This window comes from Triturus cristatus, unplaced genomic scaffold (assembly GCF_964204655.1).
Source record: "Triturus cristatus unplaced genomic scaffold, aTriCri1.1 SCAFFOLD_292, whole genome shotgun sequence".
Lineage (NCBI taxonomy): Eukaryota > Metazoa > Chordata > Amphibia > Caudata > Salamandridae > Triturus > Triturus cristatus.
In genome coordinates, this window is record NW_028188527.1 from 388982 (window position 1) to 402866 (window position 13885).

The 13885-nt window shown below is 51.8% G+C and overlaps 2 protein-coding genes across 2 annotated transcripts; both read right to left on the reverse strand.

Annotated features, from left to right (window-relative positions):
* LOC146768926 (histone H3) lies at positions 1–741 on the reverse strand. Its single transcript, XM_085640605.1, has one exon. The coding sequence runs from the start codon at positions 438–440 to the stop codon at positions 30–32; it is 411 nt and encodes a 136-aa protein (XP_085496731.1). The 5' UTR covers positions 441–741; the 3' UTR covers positions 1–29.
* Positions 742–896: 155 nt separating this feature from the next.
* LOC146768927 (histone H1.3-like) lies at positions 897–1840 on the reverse strand. The gene has a single exon (XM_085640604.1). The coding sequence runs from the start codon at positions 1838–1840 to the stop codon at positions 1190–1192; it is 651 nt and encodes a 216-aa protein (XP_085496730.1). The 3' UTR covers positions 897–1189.
* Positions 1841–13885: the final 12045 nt, after the last annotated feature.

Below are 13885 nucleotides of genomic sequence, written 5' to 3' on the forward strand. Positions count from 1 at the left end.
GTGGTGGTTGTTCGGGTCGGCGTGTCTCCTTAGGCCCTCTCGCCTCGGATACGACGGGCCAGCTGGATGTCCTTGGGCATGATGGTCACCCTCTTGGCGTGGATGGCGCACAGGTTGGTGTCCTCGAAGAGCCCCACCAGGTAGGCCTCGCTGGCCTCTTGCAGGGCCATGACGGCGGAGCTCTGGAAGCGCAGGTCGGTCTTGAAGTCCTGGGCGATCTCCCTCACCAAGCGCTGGAAGGGCAGCTTGCGGATGAGGAGCTCGGTGGACTTCTGGTAGCGGCGGATCTCGCGGAGAGCCACAGTGCCGGGTCGGTAGCGGTGAGGCTTCTTGACGCCGCCGGTGGCAGGCGCGCTCTTGCGGGCAGCCTTGGTGGCCAGCTGCTTGCGAGGCGCTTTGCCGCCGGTGGACTTGCGGGCTGTCTGCTTGGTGCGGGCCATGGCGGGAGCGGTCTCTCTCAGCGACAAGCGAGGAAGAATGGAGTTCAAGCAGGCAAGAGCCCTATTTATGCACTCGAAGACGGAGGGCTGCTCTGGTTGGCTGAAGCGACCGCCCCACGTTTGAAAATAGCCCGCGGTGTGCAATGATTGGCCAATGAACCGGAGGCTGCAGCCTGTCTCTCCAATGAGCTGTGGAGAAAAAGACACCCTCCGATTGGATGATGTACGTTGGAGCCGTAGCCCGCGCTTGGGTCAGCCTTTGTCTCCGTGTCCATCCATAGTCACACGAACCACTCGCCCCCGGTCAACTGGGCGAGGAGCCCAGGATTTTATAAGTGTACTGCCCTTGGTCACCCTGGAACACGCCGCCGTTAACTGCGCTCGATTTCACGTTCACAATCGTCTGCTTTATGCAGACACCACTTCGAATCTGCCCGGATACAGTGAAAGCACCAAGGCACACGTTATTTCACATTTATTATAAACGGAGGTCTAATAAACTCCCAGACCCCCTTCTTTATTTGGTACACAGATTTCAATCCACGCAGCACCAAAAGAGCCGTTTACATGACCAAGATCACACACGGCACTCGCGTGCGGAAAGGTGCGCTATGGATTTACTGTGCCGTTTATTATTATAGAGAAGTGTGCACGCGGGGTGCAAGGGTGGGGACGAACAAGCTCTCTTCTGGACCGGGTGGATGGCTCTTAAAAGAGCCGTTGTGTTTGCAGTGTCTTGGTGCAAGCCCTTACTTCTTCTTGGGCGCTGCCTTCTTGGGCTTGGCTGCTTTGGGCTTGGCTGCCTTGGGTTTGACTACCTTGGCAGGGCTTTTCTTGGCCACTTTGGGCTTCGCCGCCTTGGCTTTCGCTGGGCTCTTGGCAGCCTTCTTGGCGGGGGCAGCCTTGGGCTTCTTGGGGCTCTTTGCTGCCGCAGGCTTCTTGACCTTCTTCGGGCTCTTCTTGACCCCCGCGGGAGCCTTTTTGGGCTTCTTGGCGGCAGGGGCAGCTTTCTTGGCCGCTGGTTTCTTGGTCTTGGCGGCCGCCTTCTTGGCCGCCTTCTTGCCCTCCAGCTGCTTCTTGTTCACCTTGAAGGATCCGGAGGCCCCGGTGCCCTTCAGCTGGGCCAGGGCGCCTTTGCTGACCAGGCTCTTGAGGGAGGCCTTGACCCGGCTCTTGTTCTTGTCCACATCGTAGCCCTCGGCGACCAGCCCCTTCTTCATGGCCGACAGGGAGACTCCCTTCCTCTCGGCAGAGGCGGTCACCACCTTCAGGATCAGATCGGCCACGCTGGGGCCGGAAGGCTTCTTGGCCTTGGAGGCCCCCGCTGTCTTCTTCTGCTGCTTTTTCTTGGGGGCGACCTCAGCGGGAGGCGCCGCGGCGGCTGGAGCGGTTTCGGCCATTGTAATGCGAGTCTCGGCGCGGGCGCTGTCACTGAACAGAAATGTCCCTCCCAAACCCGAGCCCCGTGAATATATACAGGGAGGAGCCGGCCTCTGATTGGTCCCGAGCAGACAGGGCTGTGCGAGGCACACTCGGCTCTTTGCTCCCAGCTGACTTTTGTGTTTCCTACCTTCGGATTATCCACGTTTTAAAACACAATCAGTTAAACACGCGCTTCCACGCATACATGACCAGGAGCCCAGCTTCGGCCCTCTCCCGGGCCTGCCCCCGTTTCGGATCCACCCCTCATCCCTGGCTTGTGATCCGCGGGGAGACTCGGCGCTCCCCCGACGGCGGGCGCCTCCATGCCTGAAATCCCGGGCTCCGGACCCCTTTTCCCCGGTCCTCTCTCGACTCCTGCGGCCGGGAGCGGCGGCCCGCGGGAGGGAGGGGGCTCCTGCAGGGAGCGGGCCCTGTGGCGTCACAGTGGGGCTGCGGGGGCCGCGGGGAGCGCGTTCTGGAACGGGCCGAAGTAACACAGGGCTCCGCCGGCCGAGCGCGGGGTGGAAACAATGCCAGGGAGCCCCTGGCACGGGGGCCAGGGGGCCCTCCCCGCGCGCCTGCACCCTCGGCTGTGGCACCCTCGGCTCGGGGCTTACAAGCAGCGGGGCACGGCCCTGGCTCCAGCCTCGCACGCATCACCAGGCGGCCGTGTGCTGGCAGCTTCACATGCAGGCAGAGAGCATTCACTGCCGAGCGCCGAGCCAGAGGAGGCGGGTGCAGACTCAATACAATAAATACACAGTGACACAATGAAGGAAGGCGGCCGAGTTAGGCCTACATGTTTTAAGACACCCCAAGTGAGAGCAGAGGGTGTGAATGCACCTGAAATGGTGACCCCAGTACCGGCATGGAGGCACTCTGCTGAGCTGATTTTTACAGCTGGAGCTAGGTGTACCTCTGAGGTGACATCTGTAGACAGAGTGAGTTACTGTATGTCAGACGCTGAGCCTATGACCGGGGAGGCCCACTGCGGAACTGAATAGTACAGTACAGAGTGAGGCCTGTGACTACCACTGTTCTACTGAGCCCTATCGCTGGAGTGGGGACCACTCCTGAATCCAATGGTATGTCACGAGGGAGACCTGAGACCAGAAATCATATTCTGCGCACTGTAGCCTGATCGAGGCCTGCTGCTAATTTGGATGGAGGTAGGGGAAGAAAACAAAACACTTCACAAAGTCCAGAACGCACATGAACACCATTCACAGTATCAGATCTTAGCCTTCAGGATCTCCGGCCCATCCCTAGCTTCCAGGTACATGTTTTAGTAATATTTGTGACATTTGGAGGTTTACAGCTTCAAGGGGATGAAGTCGCACCTTCTACCCAGGGTTATGGAGCTCCGCGCAGGGTGAGATTTCAGGGTTCACCCCTGGCTGGAGGTGTGAAAACAAAACAATCCACATAGTCACACCTCCAGCCAGGGGTGAACCCTGAAATCTCACCCTGCGCATAGCTCCATAACCCTGGGTAGAAGGTGCAACTACGTCCCCTTGAAGCTTATCTCCTCCAAAGGTCACAAAGTATCAGTAAAACTGGTGCCTGGAGGCTAGAAACACACCCAAGGCCATGCAGGTCTTGTTCTGATACTGTAACGGAGTTCACACCTCCAAACCTGAAATCGTACCCTGCGCGGAGCTCCATGACCCTGGGTACAAGGTGCGACTTCATCCCCTTGAAGCCTAACACCTTAAAATGTCACAAAGTATCAGTAATACTGGTGCCTGGAGGCTGGAAGTAGGCCCAAGGCCTTGCAGGCCTTATTCTGATACTGTAAAGGAGTTAAATACACTTTCCTGAGTATGTGAAGTGTTTTATTTTCACTCCTCCAGCCTGGGGTGAAGCCTGAAATCTTACCCTGCGCGGAGCTCCATGACACTGGGTACAAGGTGTGACTTCATCCCCTTGAAGCTTAACACCTTAAAATGTCACAAAGTATCAGTAATACTGGTGCCTGGAGGCTGGAAGTAGGCCCAAGGCCTTGCAGGCCTTATTCTGATACGGTAAAGGAGTTAATTACACTTTCCGGAGTATGTGAAGTGTTTTATTGTCACACCTCAAGCCTGGGGTGAACCCTGAAATCTCACCCTGCGCGGAGCTCCATGACCCTGGGTAGAAGGTGCAACTTCATCCCCTTGAAGCCTAACACCTGCAAATGTCACAAGTATCAGTAAAACTGGTGCCAGGAGGCTCGAAGTAGGCCCAAGGACTTGCAGGCCTTATTCTGATACTGTAAAGGAGATAAATACACTTTCCTGAGTATGTGAAGTGTTTTATTTTCACTCCTCCAGCCTGGGGTAAACCCTGAAATCTCACTCTGCGCGGAGCTCCATAACCCTGGGTAGAAGGTGCGGCTTCATCCCCTTGAAGCCTAACCCCTGCAAATGTCACAAGTATCAGTAAATTGGTGCCAGGAGGCTGGAAGTAGGCCCAAGGCCTTGCAGGCCTTGTTCTGATACTGTAAAGGAGTGAAATGCACTTTACTGAGTATGCGAAGTGTTTTGTTTTCACCCCTGCAGCCAGGGGTGAAACCTGAAATCTTACCCTGCGCGGAGCTCCATAACCCTGGGTAGAAGGTGCGACTTCATCCCCTTGATGCCTAACACCTGCAAATGTCACAAGTATCAGTAAATTGGTGCCTGGAGGCTGGAAACACACCCAAGGCCTTGCAGGCCTTGTTCTGATGCTGTGAAGGAGTTAAATACACTTTACTGAGTCTGTGAAGTGTTTTGTTTTCACCCCTGCAGCCAGGGGTGAAACCTGAAATCTTACCCTGCGCGGAGCTCCATGACCCTGGGTAGAAGGCGCGACTTCATCCCCTTGAAGCCTAACAACTACAAATGTCACAAGTATCAGTAAAACTGGTGCCAGGAGGCTGGATGTAGGCCCAAGGCCTTGCAGGCCTTATTCTGATACTGTAAAGGAGTTAAATACACTTTCCTGAGTATGTGATGTGTTTTATTTTCACTCCTCCAGCCTGGGGCGAAGCCTGAAATCTTACCCTGCGTGGAGCTCCATGACCCTGGGTAGAAGGTGCGACTTCATCCCCTTGAAGCCTAACACCTGCAAATGTCACAAGTATCAGTAAAACTGGTGCCAGGAGGCTGGAAGTAGTCCCAAGGCCTTGCAGGCCTTATTCTGATACTGTAAAGCAGCTAAATACTCTTTCCTGAGTATGTGAAGTGTTTTATGTTCACACTTCCATCCAGGGGTGAACCCTGAAATCTCACCCTGCGCGGAGCTCCATAACCCTGGGTAGAAGGTGCGACTTCATCCCCATGATGCCTCACACCTGCAAATGTCACAAGTATCAGTAAATTGGTGCCTGGAGGCTGGAAACACACCCAAGACCTTGCAGGCCTTGTTTTGATGCTGTGAAGGAGTTAAATACACTTTACTGAGTCTGTGAAGTGTTTTGTTTTCACACCTGCAGCCGGGGGTGAAACCTGAAATCTTACCCTGCGCGGAGCTCCATAAACCTGGGTAGAAGGTGCGACTTCATCCCCTTGAAGCCTAACACCTGCAAATGTCACAAGTATCAGTAAAACTGGTGCCAGGAGTCTGGAAGTAGGCCCAAGGCCTTGCAGGCCTCATTCTGATACTGTAAAGGAGCTAAATACACTTTCCTGAGTATGTGAAGTGTTTTATTTTCCCACCTGCAGCCAGGGGTGAACCCTGAAATCTCACCCTGCGCGGAGCTCCATGACCCTGGGTAGAAGGTGCGACTTCATCCCCTTGATGCCTAACACCTGCAAATGTCACAAGTATCAGTAAAACTGGTGCCAGGAGGCTGGAAGTAGGCCCAAGGCCTTGCATGCCTTATTCTGATACTGTAAAGCAGCTACATACACTTTCCTGAGTATGTGAAGTGTTTTATGTTCACACTTCCATCCAGGGGTAAACCCTGAAATCTCACCCTGCGCGGAGCTCCATAACCCTGGGTAGAAGGTGCGACTTCATCCCCTTGAAGCCTAACCCCTGCAAATGTCACAAGTATCAGTAAACTGGTGCCAGGAGGCTGGAAGTAGGCCCAAGGCCTTGCAGGCCTTATTCTGATACTGTAAAGCACCTAATACACTTTCCTGAGTATGTGAAGTGTTTTATTTTCACACTTCCATCCAGGGGTAAACCCTGAAATCTCAACCGGCGCGGAGCTCCATAACCCTGGGTAGAAGGTGCGACTTCATCCCCTTGAAGCCTAACCCCTGCAAATGTCACAAGTATCAGTAAAACTGGTGCCAGGAGTCTGGAAGTAGGCCCAAGGCCTTGCAGGCCTCATTCTGATACTGTAAAGGAGCTAAATACACTTTCCTGAGTATGTGAAGTGTTTTATTTTCCCACCTGCAGCCAGGGGTGAACCCTGAAATCTCACCCTGCGCGGAGCTCCATGACCCTGGGTAGAAGGTGCGACTTCATCCCCTTGATGCCTAACACCTGCAAATGTCACAAGTATCAGTAAAACTGGTGCCAGGAGGCTGGAAGTAGGCCCAAGGCCTTGCATGCCTTATTCTGATACTGTAAAGCAGCTACATACACTTTCCTGAGTATGTGAAGTGTTTTATGTTCACACTTCCATCCAGGGGTAAACCCTGAAATCTCACTCTGCGCGGAGCTCCATAACCCTGGGTAGAAGGTGCGGCTTCATCCCCTTGAAGCCTAACCCCTGCAAATGTCACAAGTATCAGTAAATTGGTGCCAGGAGGCTGGAAGTAGGCCCAAGGCCTTGCAGGCCTTGTTCTGATACTGTAAAGGAGTGAAATGCACTTTACTGAGTATGCGAAGTGTTTTGTTTTCACCCCTGCAGCCAGGGGTGAAACCTGAAATCTTACCCTGCGCGGAGCTCCATAACCCTGGGTAGAAGGTGCGACTTCATCCCCTTGATGCCTAACACCTGCAAATGTCACAAGTATCAGTAAATTGGTGCCTGGAGGCTGGAAACACACCCAAGGCCTTGCAGGCCTTGTTCTGATGCTGTGAAGGAGTTAAATACACTTTACTGAGTCTGTGAAGTGTTTTGTTTTCACCCCTGCAGCCAGGGGTGAAACCTGAAATCTTACCCTGCGCGGAGCTCCATGACCCTGGGTAGAAGGCGCGACTTCATCCCCTTGAAGCCTAACACCTGCAAATGTCACAAGTATCAGAAAAACTGGTGCCAGGAGGCTGGAAGTAGGCCCAAGGCCTTGCAGGCCCTATTCTGATACTGGAAAGGAGATAAAAACACTTTCCTGAGAATGTGAAGTGTTTTATTTTCTCAGCTCAAGCCTGGGGTGAACCCTGAAATCTTACCCTGCGCGGAGCTCCATAAACCTGGGTAGAAGGTGCGACTTCATCCCCTTGAAGCCTAAAACCTGCAAATGTCACAAAGTATCAGTAAAACTAGTGCCAGGATGCTGGAAACACACACACGGCCTTGCAGGCCTTATTCTGATACTGTAAAGGAGTTAAATACACTTTCCTGAGTATGTGAAGTGTTTTATTTTCACTCCTCGAGCCTGGGGTGAAGCCTGAAATCTTACCCTGCGCGGAGCTCCATGACCCTGGGTACAAGGTGTGACTTCATCCCCTTGAAGCTTAACACCTTAAAATGTCACAAGTATCAGTAAATTGGTGCCTGGAGGCTGGAAACACACACACAGCCTTGCAGGCCTTATTCTGATACTGTAAAGGAGTTAAATACACTTTACTGAGTCTGTGAAGTGTTTTGTTTTCACCCCTGCAGCCAGGGGTGAAACCTGAAATCTTACCCTGCGCGGAGCTCCATAACCCTGGGTAGAAGGTGCGACTTCATCCCCATGATGCCTCACACCTGCAAATGTCACAAGTATCAGTAAATTGGTGCCTGGAGGCTGGAAACACACCCAAGACCTTGCAGGCCTTGTTCTGATGCTGTGAAGGAGTTAAATACACTTTACTGAGTCTGTGAAGTGTTTTGTTTTCACACCTGCAGCCGGGGGTGAAACCTGAAATCTTACCCTGCGCGGAGCTCCATAAACCTGGGTAGAAGGTGCGACTTCATCCCCTTGAAGCCTAACACCTGCAAATGTCACAAGTATCAGTAAAACTGGTGCCAGGAGTCTGGAAGTAGGCCCAAGGCCTTGCAGGCCTCATTCTGATACTGTAAAGGAGCTAAATACACTTTCCTGAGTATGTGAAGTGTTTTATTTTCCTACCTGCAGCCAGGGGTGAACCCTGAAATCTCACCCTGCGCGGAGCTCCATGACCCTGGGTAGAAGGTGCGCCTTCATCCCCTTGATGCCTAACACCTGCAAATGTCACAAGTATCAGTAAAACTGGTGCCAGGAGGCTGGAAGTAGGCCCAAGGCCTTGCATGCCTTATTCTGATACTGTAAAGCAGCTACATACACTTTCCTGAGTATGTGAAGTGTTTTATGTTCACACTTCCATCCAGGGGTAAACCCTGAAATCTCACCCTGCGCGGAGCTCCATAACCCTGGGTAGAAGGTGCGACTTCATCCCCTTGAAGCCTAACCCCTGCAAATGTCACAAGTATCAGTAAATTGGTGCCAGGAGGCTGGAAGTAGGCCCAAGGCCTTGCAGGCCTTGTTCTGATACTGTAAAGGAGTGAAATGCACTTTACTGAGTATGCGAAGTGTTTTGTTTTCACCCCTGCAGCCAGGGGTGAAACCGGAAATCTTACCCTGCGCGGAGCTCCATAACCCTGGGTAGAAGGTGCGACTTCATCCCCTTGATGCCTAACACCTGCAAATGTCACAAGTATCAGTAAATTGGTGCCTGGAGTCTGGAAACACACCCAAGACCTTGCAGGCCTTGTTCTGATGCTGTGAAGGAGTTAAATACACTTTACTGAGTCTGTGAAGTGTTTTGTTTTCACCCCTGCAGCCAGGGGTGAAACCTGAAATCTTACCCTGCGCGGAGCTCCATAACCCTGGGTAGAAGGTGCGACTTCATCCCCATGATGCCTCACACCTGCAAATGTCACAAGTATCAGTAAATTGGTGCCTGGAGGCTGGAAACACACCCAAGACCTTGCAGGCCTTGTTCTGATGCTGTGAAGGAGTTAAATACACTTTACTGAGTCTGTGAAGTGTTTTGTTTTCACACCTGCAGCCGGGGGTGAAACCTGAAATCTTACCCTGCGCGGAGCTCCATAAACCTGGGTAGAAGGTGCGACTTCATCCCCTTGAAGCCTAACACCTGCAAATGTCACAAGTATCAGTAAAACTGGTGCCAGGAGTCTGGAAGTAGGCCCAAGGCCTTGCAGGCCTCATTCTGATACTGTAAAGGAGCTAAATACACTTTCCTGAGTATGTGAAGTGTTTTATTTTCCCACCTGCAGCCAGGGGTGAACCCTGAAATCTCACCCTGCGCGGAGCTCCATGACCCTGGGTAGAAGGTGCGCCTTCATCCCCTTGATGCCTAACACCTGCAAATGTCACAAGTATCAGTAAAACTGGTGCCAGGAGGCTGGAAGTAGGCCCAAGGCCTTGCATGCCTTATTCTGATAGTGTAAAGCAGCTACATACACTTTCCTGAGTATGTGAAGTGTTTTATGTTCACACTTCCATCCAGGGGTAAACCCTGAAATCTCACCCTGCGCGGAGCTCCATAACCCTGGGTAGAAGGTGCGACTTCATCCCCTTGAAGCCTAACCCCTGCAAATGTCACAAGTATCAGTAAATTGGTGCCAGGAGGCTGGAAGTAGGCCCAAGGCCTTGCAGGCCTTGTTCTGATACTGTAAAGGAGTGAAATGCACTTTACTGAGTATGCGAAGTGTTTTGTTTTCACCCCTGCAGTCAGGGGTGAAACCGGAAATCTTACCCTGCGCGGAGCTCCATAACCCTGGGTAGAAGGTGCGACTTCATCCCCTTGATGCCTAACACCTGCAAATGTCACAAGTATCAGTAAATTGGTGCCTGGAGTCTGGAAACACACCCAAGACCTTGCAGGCCTTGTTCTGATGCTGTGAAGGAGTTAAATACACTTTACTGAGTCTGTGAAGTGTTTTGTTTTCACCCCTGCAGCCAGGGGTGAAACCTGAAATCTTACCCTGCGAGGAGCTCCATAACCCTGGGTAGAAGGTGCGACTTCATCCCCTTGAAGCTTAACACCTTAAAATGTCACAAGTATCAGTAAATTGGTGCCTGGAGGCTGGAAACACACCCAAGACCTTGCAGGCCTTGTTCTGATGCTGTGAAGGAGTTAAATACACTTTCCTGAGTCTGTGAAGTGTTTTGTTTTCACCCCTGCAGCCAGGGGTGAAACCTGTAATCTTACCCTGCGCGGAGCTCCATAACCCTGGGTAGAAGGTGCGACTTCATCCCCTTGATGCCTAACACCTGCAAATGTCACAAGTATCAGTAAATTGGTGCCTGGAGGCTGGAAACACACCCAAGACCTTGCAGGCCTTGTTCTGATGCTGTGAAGGAGTTAAATACACTTTACTGAGTCTGTGAAGTGTTTTGTTTTCACACCTGCAGCCAGGGGTGAAACATGAAACCTTACCCTGCGCGGAGCTCCATAACCCTGGGTAGAAGGTGCGACTTCATCCCCTCACAGCTTAACACCTTAAAATGTCACAAGTATCAGTAAATTGGTGCCTGGAGGCTGGAAACACACCCAAGACCTTGCAGGCCTTGTTCTGATGCTGTGAAGGAGTTAAATACACTTTACTGAGTCTGTGAAGTGTTTTGTTTTCACACCTGCAGCCAGGGGTGAAACATGAAACCTTACCCTGCGCGGAGCTCCATAACCCTGGGTAGAAGGTGCGACTTCATCCCCTCACAGCTTAACACCTTAAAATGTCACAAGTATCAGTAAATTGGTGCCTGGAGGCTGGAAACACACCCAAGACCTTGCAGGCCTTGTTCTGATGCTGTGAAGGAGTTAAATACACTTTCCTGAGTCTGTGAAGTGTTTTGTTTTCACCCCTGCAGCCAAGGGTGAAACCTGTAATCTTACCCTGCGCGGAGCTCCATAACCCTGGGTAGAAGGTGCGACTTCATCCCCTTGATGCCTAACACCTGCAAAATGTCACAAGTTTCAGTACAACTGGTGCCAGGAGGCTGAAAAGAGGCCCACGGCCTTGCAGGCCTTATTCTGATACTGTAAAGCAGCTAAATACACTTTCCTGAGTATGTGAAGTGTTTTATGTTCACACTTCCATCCAGGGGTAAACCCTGAAATCTCACCCTGCGCGGAGCTCCATAACCCTGGGTAGCAGGTGCGACTTCATCCCCATGATGCCTCACACCTGCAAATGTCACAAGTATCAGTAAATTGGTGCCTGGAGGCTGGAAACACACCCAAGACTAACCCCGGGCGTAGCACTACGCTTCGCCCACGTAGTGTACGTAGCGCTGCCTGCTTCGCACTTTCCGAAGTAGGCGAAGCAGGGCAGCGCTACGCACACGCCGAGGGCGAAGCGTAGCTGCTTGCCACCCGCCACCCACCTCCCGCCCGCCCTTCTTTTAAATATATGAGCAATGAAAAATAAAGTAAAGTAAGTCGACTTACCCGTAAGCGCGGCGTCTCCGGGGCTCCCTCTTTCAGTTTCTAATTTCTTCTGGCAAATGCGCATGCGCGGACACCCGCGCATGCGCATTTCTCGCGAGAAATGCGCATGCGCGGGCGTCCGCGCATGCGCATTTGCCAGAAGAAATTAGAAACTGAAAGAGGGAGCCCCGGAGACGCCGCGCTTACGGGTAAGTCGACTTACTTTTACTTTATTTTTCATTGCTTATAATATTTAAAAGAATGGCGGGTGGGAGGTGGGTGGCACGTAGTGGGGCTACGCGAAGCGCGTAGTGTGCGTAGATTTGGGCACACTACGTGCTGCTTCACGTAGCCCCACTACGCCCACTACGCCCACCCTTACCCAAGACCTTGCAGGCCTTGTTTTGATGCTGTGAAGGAGTTAAATACACTTTACTGAGTCTGTGAAGTGTTTTGTTTTCACACCTGCAGCCGGGGGTGAAACCTGAAATCTTACCCTGCGCGGAGCTCCATAAACCTGGGTAGAAGGTGCGACTTCATCCCCTTGAAGCCTAACACCTGCAAATGTCACAAGTATCAGTAAAACGGGTGCCAGGAGTCTGGAAGTAGGCCCAAGGCCTTGCAGGCCTCATTCTGATACTGTAAAGGAGCTAAATACACTTTCCTGAGTATGTGAAGTGTTTTATGTTCACACTTCCATCCAGGGGTAAACCCTGAAATCTCACCCTGCGCGGAGCTCCATAACCCTGGGTAGAAGGTGCGACTTCATCCCCTTGAAGCCTAACCCCTGCAAATGTCACAAGTATCAGTAAAACTGGTGCCAGGAGGCTGGAAGTAGTCCCAAGGCCTTGCAGGCCTTATTCTGATACTGTAAAGCAGCTAAATACTCTTTCCTGAGTATGTGAAGTGTTTTATGTTCACACTTCCATCCAGGGGTGAACCCTGAAATCTCACCCTGCGCGGAGTTCCATAACCCTGGATAGAAGGTGCGACTTCATCCCCTTGAAGCCTAACCCTGCAAATGTCACAAGTATCAGTAAATTGGTGCCAGGAGGCTGGAAGTAGGCCCAAGGCCTTGCAGGCCTTGTTCTGATACTGTAAAGGAGTGAAATGCACTTTACTGAGTATGTGAAGTGTTTTGTTTTCACCCCTGCAGCCAGGGGTGAAACCTGAAATCTTACCCTGCGCGGAGCTCCATAACCCTGGGTAGAAGGTGCGACTTCATCCCCTTGATGCCTAACACCTGCAAATGTCACAAGTATCAGTAAATTGGTGCCTGGAGGCTGGAAACACACCCAAGACCTTGCAGGCCTTGTTCTGATACTGTAAAGTAGCTAAATACACTTTACTGAGTCTGTGAAGTGTTTTGTTTTCACCCCTGCAGCCAGGGGTGAAACCTGAAATCTTACCCTGCGAGGAGCTCCATAACCCTGGGTAGAAGGTGCGACTTCATCCCCTTGAAGCTTAACACCTTAAAATGTCACAAGTATCAGTAAATTGGTGCCTGGAGGCTGGAAACACACCCAAGACCTTGCAGGCCTTGTTCTGATGCTGTGAAGGAGTTAAATACACTTTCCTGAGTCTGTGAAGTGTTTTGTTTTCACCCCTGCAGCCAGGGGTGAAACCTGTAATCTTACCCTGCGCGGAGCTCCATAACCCTGGGTAGAAGGTGCGACTTCATCCCCTTGATGCCTAACACCTGCAAATGTCACAAGTATCAGTAAATTGGTGCCTGGAGGCTGGAAACACACCCAAGACCTTGCAGGCCTTGTTCTGATGCTGTGAAGGAGTTAAATACACTTTACTGAGTCTGTGAAGTGTTTTGTTTTCACACCTGCAGCCAGGGGTGAAACATGAAACCTTACCCTGCGCGGAGCTCCATAACCCTGGGTAGAAGGTGCGACTTCATCCCCTCACAGCTTAACACCTTAAAATGTCACAAGTATCAGTAAATTGGTGCCTGGAGGCTGGAAACACACCCAAGACCTTGCAGGCCTTGTTCTGATGCTGTGAAGGAGTTAAATACACTTTCCTGAGTCTGTGAAGTGTTTTGTTTTCACCCCTGCAGCCAAGGGTGAAACCTGTAATCTTACCCTGCGCGGAGCTCCATAACCCTGGGTAGAAGGTGCGACTTCATCCCCTTGATGCCTAACACCTGCAAAATGTCACAAGTTTCAGTACAACTGGTGCCAGGAGGCTGAAAAGAGGCCCACGGCCTTGCAGGCCTTATTCTAAAACTGTAAAGCAGCTAAATACACTTTCCTGAGTATGTGAAGTGTTTTATGTTCACACTTCCATCCAGGGGTAAACCCTGAAATCTCACCCTGCGCGGAGCTCCATAACCCTGGGTAGCAGGTGCGACTTCATCCCCATGATGCCTCACACCTGCAAATGTCACAAGTATCAGTAAATTGGTGCCTGGAGGCTGGAAACACACCCAAGACTAACCCCGGGCGTAGCACTACGCTTCGCCCACGTAGTGTACGTAGCGCTGCCTGCTTCGCACTTTCCGAAGTAGGCGAAGCAGG

Coding starts and splice junctions, on each gene's coding strand:
- LOC146768926 (XM_085640605.1), bottom strand. CDS start 440: ATGGCCCGCACCAAGCAGACAGCCCGCAAGTCCACCGGCGGCAAAGCG.
- LOC146768927 (XM_085640604.1), bottom strand. CDS start 1,840: ATGGCCGAAACCGCTCCAGCCGCCGCGGCGCCTCCCGCTGAGGTCGCC.